The sequence below is a fragment of the Mus musculus genome, chromosome 1, assembly GCF_000001635.26.
Source record: "Mus musculus strain C57BL/6J chromosome 1, GRCm38.p6 C57BL/6J".
Taxonomy (NCBI): domain Eukaryota; kingdom Metazoa; phylum Chordata; class Mammalia; order Rodentia; family Muridae; genus Mus; species Mus musculus.
In genome coordinates this window covers 6,857,827-6,876,770 of record NC_000067.6, presented here as the reverse complement: position 1 = coordinate 6,876,770, position 18,944 = coordinate 6,857,827, and the positions used below count along the sequence as shown (strand labels likewise).

The 18,944-nt window shown below is 40.1% G+C and overlaps 1 protein-coding gene across 24 annotated transcripts in view; it reads right to left on the bottom strand.

Annotated features, from left to right (window-relative positions):
• Positions 1-15,830: 15,830 nt before the first annotated feature.
• The window catches only part of St18 (suppression of tumorigenicity 18), a 373,710-nt gene continuing 370,596 nt past the window's right edge, over positions 15,831-18,944 (bottom strand). For all 24 annotated transcript variants that reach the window (NR_045188.1, NR_045189.1, XM_030253958.1 and 21 more), the window contains one exon: positions 15,831-18,311. Coding sequence is in view for 22 of the 24 variants with exons in the window: in XM_030253958.1 (XP_030109818.1) it covers positions 18,171-18,311 (141 nt within the window). In the remaining 2 variants the exon portion in view is untranslated. The remainder of the gene's footprint in view (positions 18,312-18,944) is intronic.

Below are 18,944 nucleotides of genomic sequence, written 5' to 3'. Positions count from 1 at the left end.
TCTCTCTCTCTCTCTCTTTCTTTCTTTCCTTCTTATCAAAAATAGTCTAAAAAGAGTCAAACTGAAAAAGGAAACTTCAGTTGAGAAAATGTCTCCATCAGATTGTCTAGTAGGCAAAAGATCATTGAGTATTTTCTTGACTGATGATTTACTCTTGCAAGTGCCATTCCTTTGAACAGCTGGAATAAAAAATCAGTCTGCACAAGATAGAAATGCTATTCCTTCATGACTTTTTCTTCAGTGCCTGTCTCCAAGTTCATGTTTTATTTCCAGTTCTGACTACCATTCATACTATACTGTAAGATATAAGATGGAATAAAGTATTTTCCCTGAAAGAAAGAAAGAAAGAAAGAAAGAAAGAAAGAAAGAAAGAAAATTCCTCACAGGTGTTCCCAATAGCTTGTGTTTTAATTGATTCCAGACTTAGTCAAGTTGATAATACAGATTAGCCATCACATGGAGAAATTTGTTAATTTCATCCTTAATCTCATTTCCAATTCTTGATATTATTGTAATGAAGATATTGTTTTTCATTAAAAATAATCATGCAGGGTTATCAAGATGGTTCATCAGATAAAGGTGGTTTTTGGCCAAGCCTGAGGAACTAAGCTTGATCTTTGAGATCCATATGATTAAAGAGAGAATTAGCTCATTCAAGTTATCCTCTGATTCCCACAAGTATGCCGTGTGTGTGTGTGTGTGTGTGTGTGTGTACAAAATACTAAACATTGAATAAATGAGAAAATTAGGAAAGCAAGATGTATATCCTATGTTGGGGAGGAAAGAGTGGAGATGATAGAAACCATAAAAACTATGGTTAACCAGAGGCTGGGTGAGGGATTGGCATGGAGGGAGGTAAGGGTTAAATACATTTGTGTGTGTATGTATACAAATTCACAAATAAAATTTTAAGAAATTGTGTATATTTATAGAGTACAATGTGAAGGTTAGATTGTAGAATCTTTGGTTGCTCTAATCAACATGTCAACCACCTAAACTATATCTTTTAATGTGTGCGATAAGAATGTTAGACCATTCTGTTGTGAACACTGATACTTGCTGACAGTCTAACAAACTGGGCTAAAGTTGAATGGCCTAGTCCAGATAAAATGTGAGTCATGTTTATGAACCCTTACCTCCCTCCATGTTATGTGAGTCATGTTTATGAACCCTTACCTCCCTCCATGTCAATCCCTCACCCAACTTCTGGTAGGCATGGGTTTTATGGTTCCTATAACTCCCACACTTTCTTCCCCACATGGGAGAATGTATCTTGTTTTCCTGGGTGTCTCATTTATTAAATATTTAATATATTGTCCTTCAGTCACATTCATGTTACATAAATGGCAGCACTGTCTTCATTTTAAAGGTGGGTGATATTTTGTTTACTAAGGCATATTTCCTTTATCTACTAATTTAATACACCTAACAGCATACTTTTTATAGCATGGTCAGTGTGGACAATGAAACATGCACATGGGTATGAGATATATATATTCAGCATGTCTATTCCAGTTCCTTCTTTTTAAAAAATCATTTTTATTCAAAATTTTTTCTCATAGAGTTGAGCTTAAGTTAAATCAGACATTGGTTGTCAACTCCAAATGTTCTGTGCTACAAGTACCCTAGCATGAATTTCAGGAAAAATAGATTGTAGGTCAAAGGCTTTGTGGTTGGGTTGATATCCACATTTGTTTCTATTTTTTCCAGTATCCTGCAGAGTACTTTTCCACACCAAAGAGACTAGAACTTAAGGGTAAAAGTTCCATGTAGGCATCTACTTTTCCATGTTTAATGAGTTGTATGGATGCTGCCCTTGGCCACAAGGCCCCACTGTCAGTTTTCAGAGAGCATCAGCACGGAATGTTCAACACTGCTTGGGTAACCAAGAACCAGAGACCAGATAGCCCAAAGACCTAAGGGAAAACCAATAAGGCTAGTTTAAAACAAACCAATAAAATTATCAATAAAATTGTTCCTATTGACATTCTGATATACTGATAGAAAATGCCTTATCCAGAAATCATCAGAGAGACTTCTTCTAGCAGCAGATGCAACAGATACAGAGACCCACAGCCAGACATTAAACAAAGAGATAGTCTAAATTGTAGGTCTCCATCAAATCCTTCAGAGCTCAGGGAATGCATCAGAAGAGGCAGGAAAGGTGTAAGAGTTAGTTTTATATCTATACACTTTGCTGAAGTTGTTTATCAGTTACAGAAGTTCTTTGCTAGAATTTTTGGGGCTGCTTTATGTATACTATCACATTACCTGCAAATGGCGATACTTTGACTTCTTTTCTAACTTGTACTCCCTTGATATCCTTGATATCCTTTTGTTGTTTAGAGGTCAGGAAAATGAATGGAAATATGCAGCTGCAGGGGATGGGGGCAGGAAGGGAAACCTCTAGAGAGTCCCAGAGAACTAGAATGTTAGAGGCTCCCAGGACTCAATGGGGATGTGTCAGAGACCATCCGGTGAGAAAGTGAGCCCTTCACAATCTCCCTAACAGGCCAAATGGCCTTGTACTAAGAGCTGGTTATCACCCCCTTTCCTCCCTATTCCCTTCCTGGCACCTGAGGCTGTAAAAGTTGAATTATAGTCCCCTCTTCCCTATCTCTTCCTGAACTCCCATGCCACCCAAGGACATGAGTTACGCCTGAGCCCAGCCTGACACCCAAGGCTGTCAAGGAGGATCGATGTTCCAGAGATAAGATGCAGAGTGCCCGCTGCCTGGCGCCTGACTTCGGCCCCCATGTCAGCAAATGCCCACTTTTTTGTTCTTTGTATAATTCTCCCTCGACCCCTCCCCTATTCCCCGCGATGTATGCTTTAAAATGAAGGCACATCAGCATAATAAATGAGACCTCGATAGGTACCCTTCCTGTTCTCCTATTCCTTTTTCTTTTCCTCGCATCTCCTTCCAGGTTTGCGGTCCCCCTCGCACCCACAAATAACTGAATCCCACGGGATGGGATAGGGATGACCTTAGCTGAACTGCCCAACAGTGAGGAGATGGACCCAGAAGAGATCACGTCCAGTAGATAGATAGGGTCCCCAGTGGAGAGATGGGGTCACCAACTTATCTTCAAAATTTTTGACCCAGAATTGTTCCAGACTAAAAGAAGTACAGGGACAAAAATGAAGCAGAGATTGAAGGAAAGGCCATCAAGTGACTGGCCCAATTTGAGATTTATCCCATTGAGATTTATCCCAAACCTTGACACTAATACTGAAGCCATGTTGTACCTGCAGACAGGAACCTAGCATGGCTGTCCTATGAGAAACTCTATCAGAAGATGACTGAGACAGACGCAGATACTTACAGCCAACCATTAGACTGAAGTCAGGGACCCCAATGGAAGAGTTAGGAGAAGGACTGAAAGAGCTGAAGGGGATGGTAACCCTATATTAAGAACAACAATATCAACTAACCAGAACCCCTGGGCACTCCCAGAGTCTGAGCCACCAACCAAAGAGCATACATGATCTGTGGCCCCAAGCACATATATAGCAGAGAACTGCCTTGCCTGGGATCAGTGAGGGAGGATATGTTTAATCCTGTAGAGTCATGATTCTCCAGGGAAAGGGGATGCTATGGTGGGGGTGAACTGGGGGTGGGTGGGCAGGTGGGTGTATGCAGTGGGGAATCACCCTTTCAGAAGCAAAGTGGGTGATGGTGTAAAGAACTCTTGGAGGAGGAACCTGGAAGGGGGGCAACAATTGAAATGTAAATAAATGAAGCAATAAAAAAAAATAAAATATAAGGGCTGGAGAGATGACTCAGAATTTAGGAGCACTGAGTACTCTTCCAGAGGTGCTGAAGTTCAATCCCCAACAACCACATGGTAGCTCACAACCCTCCCTAATGGAACCCAATGCCCTCTTTTAGTGTATCTGAAGGCAGTAACAGTGTACTCATATAAATAAAATAAATAATTCTTTAAAAAATAAATTAAAAAAATTCTTAAAAAAAAAAAAGACTGTAAAAGTCAAAGGGGATGGAGGACACCAGGAGAAGCCTCTTAATGAACTAAGCAAGGTCACAGAGTGTGAAGCAGCAACCATAGGGCCTATGCCAGATCGTCTGAATATATCTTATAGCTATTAACGTATTATTTTTATGGGATCCCTGTGAGAACAAGTGGGCCTCTGACTATATTGCCTGTCTTGGAACTCTTCCTTCTGTTGGGTTGCAGTATTCAACCTCATTAAAAACCTTTTGCTTCATCTTATTGTATTTTGCTTTATTATGTTCGGTTATTACTGCTTAAAAACCTGTTCTTTTCCAATGAGAGACAGAAGGGGAGTGGATCTGAAGGGGAGGGGATGAAGGGAGGAGCTGGGAGGAGTAGTGGGAGAAAAAACTATAACCAGGATATTATAACATATGAGAAAAGACTATTTTCAATTTGAAAAATAAAGAAAAGAAAATTTTTATACAATATATTCTGCTCATGGGTTCCCCTCCATCTCTTCCCACATCCCACATCTCCATGGGGTATCCCATGCCTCTTCTCTCTCTCTCTCTCTCTCTCTCTCTCTCTCTCTCTCTCTCTCTCTCTCTCTCTCTCTCTCTCAGAAAATAAACAGGCAACTGCAATGGGCCAGAATACAACAAAATAGATAGAAGAAAAAAAATAAAGAAAAAGCACAAGAAACATGCACACACACACACCATAAAAACACAAAATCAGAAACCATAATATACAAAGAAAAGGCCAGTAAAGAAAAGAAAACAAAACAAAACAAAACAAAAGCCAAACCTCCAAAAATACTATTGAGTTCGTTATGTATTGGCTATCTACACCTGGACATAAGATCTGCTCTTAATTGTGGCTTGTTTACCCAGTGAGACTCCATTGGAGAAAACTAATATTGCCTTTGCAAACAGCTGACACTTGGGGGTAGCTCCTATATTAGGCATGGGAGGTCCTGTCCACTCCCCCTTTCATCTGGTTTGGACCGGTACAGGCCATGTGCATGCTGTCACAGCCTCTGTGAGTCCATATGTGTGTCAGTCTTGCTGTGCTTAGAAGGAACCATTTTCGTGGTCTTCTATTTGCACTGGCTCCAGTTTCTTTGTATAGATACTGCTGTGGTCTATAATATCCCCCATGGGCTTTTATGCCTGAGCACTTGGTCCCTAGACGTGGGGTCTAGTTGAAGAAATGGGTTATGGTGGGATGAGGAGATTTACACAATTGTTTGGTCCTACTTCCAGTCTGAGCACTCTGTTTCTTGGTTGGACACAAGCAGCAAGCTGTCATAGTTCCCACTTTCAAGAAACAGACTGCATCTCCTGCCATGATGAATCTAATCTTATAAAGGTGCAAACCCTTCCCTCCCTGATCCTGTCTGATATTTTGGCCACAGTGTGAGGAAAGTGACTGACAGACTGACTCAGTGGCTCACAGCAGAATTTCTGGGTCTCACAGTTCTTCTACTTTGGTGTATTTGAAGAAGTTTCATACTGTTTTTAAATGTGGCTGCACTAATTTATATTTTCACCCATAGTTCACAAAAGCTACTCATCCTCCTCCATAATAACTATCTTATGTCTTCATGATGTTGGCCATTCTAACAGGTGTGAGCTCATAGCTCATTGTGATTTTAATGTTCGATCTCTTTGGTGATTAAAGGTGTTGAGGACTTTCATGTACATGTGGCCAATTGTATCTGGGAAAAGACATGAAATCAATGGCTCTGAGAAGTCTGGACATGCACACTCAGAAGAAGAAATAGTAAAATAGATGAAAGCATTTTTCAGTTTTGAATGGACCTGGTAACCCACCATCGTTGCAGCTTCCTTAGCAATTACTAAAGGATGACATTTTTCTTTTCCCCAGCTCCCATGTTGGAGCTACAAACCTTGATACCTCAGAATGACTGTATTTGGGATAAAGTCCTTAGAAAGGTAAATTGAGGTGTGGATGGGTCATATTTACTAAAGTCCTGTCTTACTAAGAAGTTATTAGGACAGACACACACACACACACACACACACACACACACACACGGAGAAGACACCATCAATTCCTGCAGAGGATGCACAAGAAGTCTTACTTGTGGCTGATCTGCAACAAGGAAATGAAGTTGCAGTCCGGTAGTTTACTCTGTGGCAGTTAGTCCCAGGAGCCTGAGTCACACAGAGGGTTAAGCATTTAGCATATGAAGGGAAGCAGCCTGGAGAGGGCCCTGGTCCCAGTGCTACTCCTGAGCAGAATAGCCTTTGTCCTGAAACCAGGGGACTGCACCCCAGGCTTCCTGAGCTATAGGGATGAATTCTGGCTCAGAAGAGCACTCCACAGGGAACATGAAAAGGGTTACTCATGGGGTGGTCATGTCTATCCTGTTGGATGGTACAAGGTGTATTATAATGGAATGTTTTGCTTTTGTCTGCTTTGTGTGGATGTCTCTAAGCCAATAGAGGCAAACTTTTATTATGAGAGGTTTTCAGAAAAAGCTTCAAACAGGTGAGAGATGATTCAAGGACACTATAGAGCCAGTACTGGTAGGTGCACTAAACAGATGAGTAGATATTAACTTCATATAAGTCAATCATGGCTCTGATAAATTACTCCAGAGAACAAACAAGACTAATTGTTGGTTAGGTCATCATGTATCTTGATTAAAAAAGAACAATTGAACCAAAGGGGATACCAATTAAAATGACTTTTAGAAGATATCATAGCCAGGGCATTGTCACAGCTTAGGATATATGTGTGAACCCCCTTCTCTACCTTAATAAGCCCTCTCCACAGACCTATGTTGACATAAAGTTCTTCACACTGTGTGTCCTGACTAACTCAGGTGGAGGGATCATATAGAAATTGTCTCAAACTTATGAAAGGATGCTCAGAAAAATGATACTCACTATGATAGAAAATGAGTTTTGAAATTGAGAGCACCAGGGGAAAGTGCATAATTCAGTCAGCGGATAAGACTGAAAAAGCCACTGCAAAGTTGATTTACTCACTGCTCAGTGCCAGGTCCAAATGGAACTGCAGTGGAGAAATTAGCATTCAATTATTGCATAGCAGTTTTGAAAACCTGAGCCTTGGCCAATTTGTTTTCCTAAATCTATGTAACATTAGCTAACGTGGCTGAGGCTGTAATATTTTTCAGGCTCTGATTGATGCCAAGATCTTTAAGCTGAAGAGTAAAAACTGTATTTATACAGTTGTATTTGTTCTCTATCTCTAAGACATCAGATATTTCACTGAGGTGGTTTTTTTTGTTTGTGTATATACATATAAATATACATATACATCATATACATATACATGATATACATCAACATATACGTCAACATATACATCAACATCTACATCTACATCTACATCTACATGAATGAGAGTTTCACACAAGCTCCTCCCTCTGGTGCTCTTTGTATCCCTTGGCATCTTAGATGTGTCCTCCAGACACAGGCCAGAAGTCCTGTGAAGGTAATAGGAGGAAAGAGTGATAGGAGGGAAGGAAACCAAGCTAGGAGATGAGTCAGGGACAGCTCAGAGTGTTGCCCAGAGAGGAGGAGTAAATGACACAGAGGAGCTCTGAGGACCCCATAGGCAAGGAAGAAAGAAGCTAGCCTGCCACAAGGTGGCCTGCAGTGGGGACATAAACACCCCACACTGCTCCCCTGGCAGATACAATAGCAGCCTGACCAAGGGGTGTTGTGAAACTATGGCTCCCTACAACTAGAGGTGACCATGACTCCATTTCTTCTTTCCTCCTCCCTACTTCTTTCGTTCCCATCAGTTAAGTTTCCATTTTCCTGAGAAGTAGGCCATTTCTCTTCATCTGCAGTGAATTTCTTTCCTTCATTATACCACAAAGAAAGGGGAGGCTTGGGGTCCCCAACTATAACCCTAGCCAAACCAAATTAGCTCCATGCCCATACACCAAACCCAGAGATTCCAGTGGCCAAGCACAGAGGTAAGGGATCCTACTGAAGTTGTTTTGTACTCATGGTTAGAAGCAGAGACCAAATCCCCAACCCAGAAGGGGTACACATACCCTAGGAGCAACAGAAGAGAGAAAGAGTCATCAGGCAGGATACTTGAACTCCCCCCAATCCATACTTCCTCTCTCCCTGACCCTAGGAGTCTCAGCCTGTAAATGGGTCTTGCCAGCAAACTTTCCTCTTCTTTGCCCTGAACTTGTTCTATCATTGGCTTGAATACATGAACATAAGAACCCACCTGCTAGCTATATCAGTAAGGTGAAAAGCACCCCAAAGACAGATGCACAGAATCTTTTAAAATATCTTAAAATCCTAAGCCCTGAGCCATAGTACACCTCTCCATTAACCATCTCAGGCATCTCTGGGGCTCAGCAGGTGTTGGCTTTCACCGTCAGATTCTGGGACTCTCAGAGTAATTTTTCTCTTTCCTTTTCCTCCCTGTGGCTGTATTCAGGTGTCTGAGTGTTACAGGTGATCATTTCCTCTCCTGCCTACACATGGAAGTATATTTGTAAATAATCTGAGAAAAAAGAAACAAACAAACCAAATCCCTCAATGAGCATCCAAGGTTGATCTTTGCCTCTCCCAGCTTCCATCTTAGAGCTACAAACCCCAGGGTCATCGTTTGACAATAACAGTTCTCAGAAAGGCAAGTTGAGGCTGTGTGGGTGGGCTGTATTTAATAGGACTGTCCTATAAGGAGAGATAAGGGCAGAGTGTGTGATCACACAGGCCTGCTACAGGATCCAATACTGAGCAGCCGGGGGGGGGGGTGGAGTAATGGGAGTTAAGAATTCCTGCTGTTGATACACCTAGAACAAAGCTTCTAGAGTTTGTGAGGATTTCATGCCCTGGAAGTCTCTGAAGACTCAGGACTGAGGAAAAGAGGGGAGACCTGTAAGAGGAAAGACAACTTCCTCATTCTAAGAGGAGGGGCTTCTGAGACCCAGGACCAGAACATCCGTGACTGGTGGGATTCTGCAACCTATTGGAGAAGGTTTTGTTGGTATATACTAGGTTATATGTCACCTCTGGTCCTACAGCCTGAGGCCAGACATCATTACAGTTTGTCCAGAGAGCTGGATGTCTACTAAGTCCCAACCTCTGAGGACATGGCTTTGAGCTTTCTTTTTTTATTTACATTGTTGATTAATTCTCCTTAAAAAATATTTATACGTGAGCCTGTGTGAGTTTGCAGGCATTGCACACAGATACAAGCCAATGAAGGCTGGAAGACGGTGTTGGGTCCCCTGAAACTGGGGTTACAGGCAGATGTGAGCTGCCTTGTGGGTGCTTAGAACCAAGTCTGAATCCTCTGCCAGAGCAGCAACTGCTCTTAAGTGCTGAGCAATCTGTTTCTGGACCCATATATTGCTAGTTTTCTTACTCATTTTACTGACTTTCCTCTTAAGATGTTGAATGAAATTGACCTGCTAGTTTATAATGTTTTTCAGGACAGTAAAATGTCTGAAATCTTTTCATCTGTCATTTTACTTATTTCAGTGACTTGGGTTTAGGAATTTCATAGGAAACGAGCGTTGATCACTCTGCTAGGATGTAGCTGGTGTCAGGCAGCAGCAGAGTTCTTGGGCCTTCTGGCAGCAAATGCCAGGTGGCTCCAGATTCTGGTTCATCTGCTGTCACGGGAGTCAGTTCTAACTCACTGAAGAGCTCTTCTGAGTTATGAGAGCTATTCCTGACCACTGAATGCAGATCCTCAGCAATCTCTACGCACCTCCCAGCCTGAGTTGGCTTCCTGCCAACTGTAGCTTTTGGCTGGCCCTTGTTTCTGGATCTGTTGCTCTCTACTACTGCCTCTCTGGGTCTCCCTCCCCTTACCAAGAAGTTAAAGTAGGACAAATGTTCTCTGTTCTTAGATCCTCAGTCTGGCTCAGTTTTAAACAACACATTCTTCCTTAAGATAGCTGCAGCTCCTTTGCAACAGCTTATGTGTAAATTACCGTGCCTTTTGTTGTTCACTGTCTATTCACAGTATTTTACTATTGCAGGAAATTCTGCCAAGATAAAAGCTGAATATGACTATTGTTCATTTTTCAAACTTAAAAAATATCAGTGGGCATGACGTCTGAGCTGTCAGCTTTCCACACAGGGTATCAATTTAATGGGTTACTCACCAAACCTTCGTGTCAAGCTCACCTCTGAACCTGTGACAATCATAATTACTCATTACAATCTTAGTCCTGCCATGGAAGGTCTTTCTGAAACCAGTGCTCTCAAATGACAAGCCATACTTCCATCTTTTTCGAGATGACATTGAGATTGTCATGGTTGTGTATTTACTATTTATGACAGTAAAATCTCCATTGGTTTATTAGTAAAAGGCTGCTTCTGCAGAAAGGAAAAGGATTTTTTTGCCCTCTCCCCCTTTTCATGTGAGTACTATATAGTGCAGGCTAGTCTGAAAGTCACAATCTTCCTGCCTCTGTCTCTGCAGGACAGATGTGAACCACTCCACTGTTGGTATGTTTTTCTTATTTTCAGTAGGCTTTCTAAACTTAGAATTCAGAAAAAGGAGGAAAGAAAGGTGGGAAGGAACTGAGGGGGAGGGAAAAGTGAGTGCTTTCCAGGCCATGTGTTCACTGCCTTGTGGATTTCACAATGTGATTACCACTTTGTTTTTGTCTCTGAGAAGAAACAATTATCACTGCTCTCAGTTTCTGCCTTGAAATTTTACTCCACAAAAAAGAAAGAGTAGCAAAGAAGCATATGATTTGCAAGCTGTGGCAAGGAAAAAAAGCCAGCTATTTTCTTTTTTTCTCTTTCCTTTGTTTCTGTCTTTTCTTTTCTTTCTTCCTTTTTTCTTTCTCTCCTTTCTCTCTTTTTTCCTTTCTTTTTTGTTTTTTTGTTTTTGTTTTGTTTTGTTTTGTTTTTTCGAGACAGGGTTTCTCTGTGTAGCCCTGGCTGTCCTGGAACTCACTTTGTAGACCAGGCTGGCCTCGAACTCAGAAATCCGACTGCCTCTGCCTCCCAAGTGCTGGGATTAGAGGTGTGTGCCACGACCGCCGAGAGTCTTTCTTCCTTTCTTTCTCCTCTCCTCTGCTTCATTCTTTACTTCCCCATTTTTTCTCTTCCATTTTGAACAACTTTGTGCAGAAGAAATGGACAGAACTCTGCTGACAATACAGAGAGTTTTTATTTTTCTAAAAGTCACATTTCTAAAAGTCACATTGAATGTTAGAAACCAATAAAAACAAAAAGAGAAATTAACACTGAAATGGCACTGTATTCAACTCAATGCATACAAATATTTTTATTTCAGCCTGTGCTGCTAGTCAAATCTTAGTACTTCCAGCTACTGCAGGGATAAGGAGGGAGCTCTGAGGATGGGTTGAGGGGAGGCTTGGAGAGTAGGGAGGCCAGATGAGGGACACAACCCTATGGGCTAGACCTGGGGAGGAACAAACCCATAAAATATGCCATACTTATCATAGTTCATACATAGTTAATAGAATTTTATGATATATATCACTTTGCATATTCTCAGTATATATAATGTACGATGAATGTTAGCATACCTACAAGTATTTTCTTCCTGGGCAAAATTTTCTTGAATACCGAGCCCATGCTAATAAGACTGCTTTTGGGTCCACTGCTTGTCTACGGGGGACAACTGGCTAAGGACTGTCAGTTCCCTGGTCCTCAGTTATTTCATGACACTGGTTTTCTAAAGTATTATTAGTGGCATATCCCTAAAGTGCCACATATATTTTAGACTATATTGCCCACAATTACAAAGTTTTCATATAAAATTGAAGAACACAGTCTGTTAAAACAGTAAAATGATTACTTAACATATGACAATACATACTGAAATACAAAATTCTACCAGAGACAAGGCCATTCCATAAGAGCAGGGGATTCCTTTCTGTTTACAGTCAGAATACTTCATAGCTGCTGAACATCAGTGAAAAGTACACTTTACAGAGCACAATAGTTTATACCTGGTAAACATCCGTGGGAAGTGCATTTGAATCCGTCAAGTGCCTATCTAAAACTGTCACATACACACAAAATAGCCAATGACAGAAAACCTAAACCCAATCCAAAACGAGTTATTTACATCTTTTGGGTTTTTTGTTGTTGTTACAATTCATATTTTTAAAAATTTTAGTTCCAAACACAGAATCAGTTATGGAGACAGTGGAAGTTTTGAGTGAAAGCTTTACAAATGTCCAATACATGAGCAAATTTTTTTACTTAGTAGCTTTTTATACAATATATTTTGATCATATTTTCCCTTCCTTCATCCCCTCCCAGATCCTCACTATCTCCTACCTATTCAACTTCATATTCTTTCTTGCTAAAAATGAAAATAAAACAAAACCCCCAAATCAAACAAACAAAAACATAATATGACAAAAATACCAAAACAAAATCAGATGAAACAAGAGCAACAAAAGTCACAGAGTCTATTGTGTGTTGTCCAGCTCCATGAGGTCATGTTGCTGCCCTGCCATGGGCATGATACACCTAGTATCACTGCGGTTGAGAGAACTTGTTTCCCTCTAGGTTGAATTGCAAATAGTCTCTTGGCTAGGGACCAGACTTGTGTCCACTTCCCCCTCTCTGTATTGGACTTTTGTGTGGTTTGAACCTGTACAAATCTTGTGCATGCTGACATAATCAGAGTTCATATGTATACCAACTCTGTTGACAACAGCATATTTTTATGTAAAAACTTTTATAAGAAAAATGTTCAGAATGGTGTGTTCTTACCATGACAGAAAAGATTCTTTCAGACCCTTTTCCAAAAGTTTTGAGTAAATGATATCTCTTACTTAATGAACCAAGGCAGGTTAGGAAGTTGGACTTCCAGACAGGGGTCATGTGCTGGCAAAAAAATGTCCTTCCGGGCATGGGCTGATATTCATTTCAGAGCTGAGTTGAATCCTGACCCTTGTACATATTTAGGGCTGGGAGGGCACCAGCAGGATCTTTATTCTTCCCAATTCCAGTTTCTTAGAACATAGTAATAATTTCACTTACAATGTAGCTTTCGAGCCCATGACAGTAAATTCAGGAGCACACCTAATACCAGGTGTTAGGTACGATGGTCCATTTTGATTGTTCATTCAGTTGAGATAATAAACATATATAGATTAGCGTGCCAATAAGGGCATTTCCAGAGACAGGAAGATGGTGAGGGTTCTGCCCTAATAAACAGATTGGTCCCTCCATGGATTTTCACTACAATGTCATTACTGAGAAGTGGTAGAAGGTAGGAGGCAGGGCCAAGTTGGAAGGACGATGTCATTGGGGTGTATTCCTGTAGCTATATCAATACTGGTCCTTTCTTTTCTTTCCCCATTCTCTCCTCCCTGGTAAGGACTTTTCTGCTTTGCTACAGCCTATGGAAGTAGCCCTTGTATCATGGTTACAGTGATGAAAAACAAATGACTTAGTGACAGCTTGAGCTCAGCTCTTAGCCTCTGACTAAATAGAAGGATTACTATCAGATTAACAGAAACCTAAACTTGGCATCTCTCAGAAATCTTGTCAAGCCATTTACTGTTTGTCAGGAAAGCTATTTCTTCCCTTATCCACCTGCAACAGTCAACTGCCTTCAGCAAGGTGCACCTAGCTCTTGATTAGCTCCAACAATCTACCTCAGTTCAAAGTTTCCATGCTATCCTACAGGTTGTTATGGCCTGCATCTCATCTTCTCCTGCTCTGTCAGGCTGTTCGGGCTCATGCGCTTTTCCTCTTGTCCCCTATAAAACTGGCAAAGCTCTTCCTGCTGCCACCCCCCCCCCACCCCCCCACCCCCCGCCCCAGCAGTCTAAATCCCCAAATAAACTGTTTTTCCCCTCATGGAGTGTTCTAGTCTAGTGGTTTCATATCATTCCTGCTCATATCCTGCAGATGAAACTGTATCTGGCAGGAGCCTAAGAAGATTCTGTTGGTCAAAGTGGTGATGGTCAAACGTGTATAATAGGCTTTCTTATTTCTGGTAGTGTAGACCAATGTGTGTATGGTGAAATCCATGGATTTTAGTAGATTTTTCTTCAAACACAGGGAAGCTGCTTGATTAGCTTTGCAAGCAAATGGGGTTGAATCTAGGGTGCATTTTTGTCCAGTTTTATTGTTTTGGGCACTACTGTTACCTGCGAACCAGCCATCTCACCATTTTCATTGCATATGGTAACATGGCTCCTCAAGCCCAAGGGTTTTCTCAGTATACAAAGCATCTCTGACTGCGAATGACAGTGTGGACAGTTATTAGCAAGTTCAATCTGCTTACTGTATGTCACCTGCTGGATAGCTGAAGGAAACAGAAGGCACTACTTGCAGGCCACAATGAAGTGGGTGGAATGTGTGGAAAGACACATCCAAAACATTAGTAGTGAAATCCTTATGTGCTAGAACAAGGCAATTTCTCAATTCATCTGTCCTGCTCTTTTCATACAGGACTTTGGATCCAGATGAAGCATGCCGGAGTTCTAAATACCTCAAGATTTTATTTTATTTTACTTTTTGATGGAATGGTAATAGACAGAAAATGATGACAGAAAAAGTTCTTATCAATTTCACATCCTATTACAATTGAAATACACTGAATATAGTTGTATTGCTTTACTGCAAGAAATATTTGAATTGCTAAACAAATCAACTCCACCCTCTGATTGTTAAATCTCTTCAAGGAAGGTGGCAGGCATGGAAGATGAGGCTTTAGAAATATGCTGTAGCAACTCCACTATCAAACTACACCTAACCTTGAAATTCAGTCTTTCTTTGCAAAGCAAAGGCTGCTACTGAGAATTTGAACCACGAGGTATGGAGTTTTACACTGAATCTTCAACCCACTTTCCTGAGCTTTCTATCTCCAGTCATCTGGATTCCTTTTGTACTTTCTTTGTTATTCATGGGTATTTTCCCTTCACACTCCATACTTGCGGTTCCTCTGCCTGCCATGTCGTTTACCAGTGTCTCGACCAATCTGGAACTCACACTTTTCCAGGAAATACAAGGTGGATAGCAAACCTTCTTGCTGTTTCTACAGGAGAAATTGTATATTTACATGTCATAATACCTGTCATTTGCCTCATGTCCTCACTGAATTCAAGACCTCAGGAAGTTTGTTCTGATTAGAAATATGTGATGGGAAAGGGCAGATCTTGCTAAGTCCCAGTAGAATTGATACAATTCTATGACAAATTTGTATCATGAACTGTAGATACAACTTTCTCATAGACAGCAAAAACCAAGGTAGGATGTAAAACATACTAAATTAAGTAGACACTAAGATACTGGCTGAGCAGCTCGCATCGCTTTCCCAGAACACATATGAGCATTTCGTGTAAGCTTAGTGACTGAAAGTACGTGGTGCTCCCTGAAAGCAAACCTAATTTAAGCCCAGCTCCCGCTTTGATCCAGACTTCTCTTTAGTTAATTTGAGTAAATTTTACATTGCCTATGAGGAACAATCATATTTAAGAGATGTGTAAGTCTGGCTAGAAACTCAAAAGTAGAGAATACTGATGACTTAGGAAAACAAAAGCAGGTAGCCTAGAATTATCACATTTTTTGAACCTACCTTGCATAAATGTAAGCTATATTCAGGACCTCCAGCAGTTTGGTATCAGGAAAGGACTCCTTGTGTGCTATTCATTAGATCTGGGCAAAATTCTTTCTAGTTCTAGCAAAGGCAAAGGCAAACCCCATTTTGGAGATATGTTCTACACCAAGGTGTTAACCAATCAAGATGTTAACCAACCAAGAATCCTCTCAACCAAGGGTAAAAGTGTTCAGAAGGAATTGTTCTGTGTTAGAGGTTTTCTACCATATCAGGAGCTGTGGGTCATGGGGTTGGTGACATCTGTCTTGATAAAGTAAATATCATGGCCAAATTCATTATCAATTTTTATTTCCTACCATACACCAAATGCACAGCACTGAACACAATTTTGTTGCAATGATGTAAGAAATATTAATCATTTGGAGAAACAGTATACAAACAAACTACTTCAAATAAAAACGCATACATCACTGCCTTTGTTTTTGTTTACAAAATACCCAATTTACAGTATCAATCATTAACATAGTTGAAAAGAAAATAATTCAGTGCATGTTATAAAACACAAGTACGAGGAGGCAAATAAATACAGATACACTTCATAAAACTATATGAACACAAATAAATTAACTGAAGCCATGTAAATTATAGTAATAAATACATAGGATTGCAGGAGATCTCTTTAAATAAAATATATAACAAACTTGTTAAAATATTTAGCAAAGTAAACTTCTGTCTTTGTAATAAGTGAGCCCATTTGTGTGCTTCTTTGAAGTATTGTGTAGCAAAATGTTCAAAGACATACTTTAATAGGAAACTTTGTGTCCCATTTATAGTAGACACTACTCGCAGTAGCTGCTTATTTTAAAATTGAGCTTTAAATAAACACCTTTCCTACCTAAGAACAGACATCTCATTTTCACTAAACTAAGATTCAAGAGTTCAAATGAACCCCAAGCCAAAGATAAGCGCCACGTGATGCATAACAATATCCACGGTTCCACGAGAGTGGAGTGACTATACCACTTCTCATGTATCAGAGCATGTAACAGTAGTAACAGTGAATTCAAGCCTGTGAATGCCATCACACTAAATCTAAATATTCATGAGGCTAATAAAAAATAAACACTTTTATTATAGCACAGAAAATTAAGCCCACACTAAAGTTCATGTGTACTTTTACATAGAGGCACATCTGCACATGAAATGTGTGTGCACACCAAAAAGGCAGTTTAGCTGGTTGTCTATACCTTTTCCTTAAAAAAAATAAATATAAAAAAACTTTTGAAACAATGCTTAACTACTTTACAGTCCCTGAAATAGACATTGCCTTTACTACAGCAACTTCTAAACTCTGATCCAGTTGAGATTGCAGGTTGAATTTCACGTGTGGATGAGTGTGAGTGCATATATGTGTGTAGACTGTGCTGTTGTGTGTGTGTGTGTGTGTGTGCATGTGTCTGTATGTGTGTGTATGTGCATGTGTGTACATGTATGTGTGTGTGTGTAACATCCTTTGTGTCACTTGAAGTTCAAGAGTTTTATCAAATTGAAACTGCCTTATTTATTAGGGAAGCAAAGACCAATGCTGCCAATATTCAAGGTAACCACTTAGCTTGGAATAGCATTTTTTTTTTCAGGCCTTCTGTTTTGCATTCTATTCCAGTCAACCCAGTAAGATAAATGCTATTTCAGGGGATACGGTATCTACACAATTTCCATTTGGATGTGTCTGTAGTTGTAAGTACAAATCTACACCAACATTGTCACTTGTATATTGTACTAACGTGTAGCAGGAAAAGCCAAGCTGGTCCCATCAAAGCTTATTTCTCATTTTGGGAAAGGGTTGCCAACTAGCCAATATGACTTGAAAAACAAGAAGACAAATCTGATTCACTTAAAATGTATGCTTTAAGCAGTCTAAATAAATAATTCATATTAATTAAATCTCTGCAGCCATGTGGAATACTATGCTGACTATTTTATTTAATTATTGCTATCAAGTTCTGAGTGCGCTGTTTGCTAACATCCTGTGCTTTTGTGAGTGTGGATTTCCCACTAGTGGGCGCCATTTATCTTCATAATCCTTCACAGCTCACATTACCAAAAGCCATTTATAAAAACAAAACCAGTAAAGGAGAAATGGAAGTGCACAGTAGAAACCAAGCTTGACCACAGTGTAGTCCTGACATCAGGATTTCCTTCATACATTTCTTTTGTTTTGTTTTTCTCATTTAAATCCAGAAAGATATGTGATTTGAGAACAGCATTTCTATTTAAATCCTATTAGAAGATAAATTAATAAACACACCTGTAAAAATATAGTAGACTTCAAAATGCAGTTAAAAGATAAAAAACTCTTTGATTAGTAATAAATAAAATATAAAATGTCACATTTATTTTTACATATACTTTACAAAATAAAGAGTGCAATGAAGAAAGAAAAGAAAAAGATATGAAAATAAACGAGTTTAATAATTGACTGCATTGCTTTTAATCCAAAGAGTTTATCATAGTTTTTCTTTCCTTTTTATGTCAGCTGGGGAAAAATTAGTGCAATGTTGCAATTATAAACACAGGGACAGCCTCTGGGCTCCAGGGGTATTAGGCCCCTGCAGATTTGTGGGAGTTCATGGCCGTAGTGACCTCTGTTTCCTGCATACTGTCGTTCTACACATGGATGCCCTTCACCGCCTGCTTGATGCTTTCCAGTAGAGCTTTGCATTCTGGGGAATAGTCCTGTTCCAGATTGCTGTACATGTCTGTGAGAGTATTTACATATGCTTCAAAATTCTGCTCATTGATAGGCCCCTGATGGAGACACAAGGAAACCAATCACAGAGGTTCAGCTGCCCCAAGGAAGATCAGGAGATAGTGACAAATGTTGCCAACTTATATAAGTAGGAAAAGAAGGGTTTATAGGACTGTGGCAGTTTGGGATAGGACAGAAAATGTGTGTGTGTGTGTGTGTGTGTGTGTGTGTGTGTGTGTGTACTATCTGTATACTCTTAACTCATGGCATTAATGGAATGCAATTGAATAGTATTGGGGATCAATCTGGAACCACATAATAAATGCTGAGCTAGAGGTGTCCAAACTATATGTCTTTTCTTGGGAAGAGTCTGGGTCTCATTTGCACTTTTCAGTATAAAACCAGCTGTCTGTGGAAAGTATGCTAGGAGGATGAAGCTTTTGCCAAGTGGTTCTTTAACAGTCCTATGTTGGAATGGCAGGGATTGTACTGAGCTGAGGAAATTAACAGCATCACCAATATAGCTCCCAGCAATGCATCTCCAACTCCAAAGACTGATTTACATTTGTGAAAATGTAGAATAAACTTTTTGTGAATTCTAAATAGTTGCATACTTATGAATAAGGGGTAAGGGATAAGAGATAAGGGATAGGAATAGGAATACGGATGCCTTGGTCACACACATGCATTCT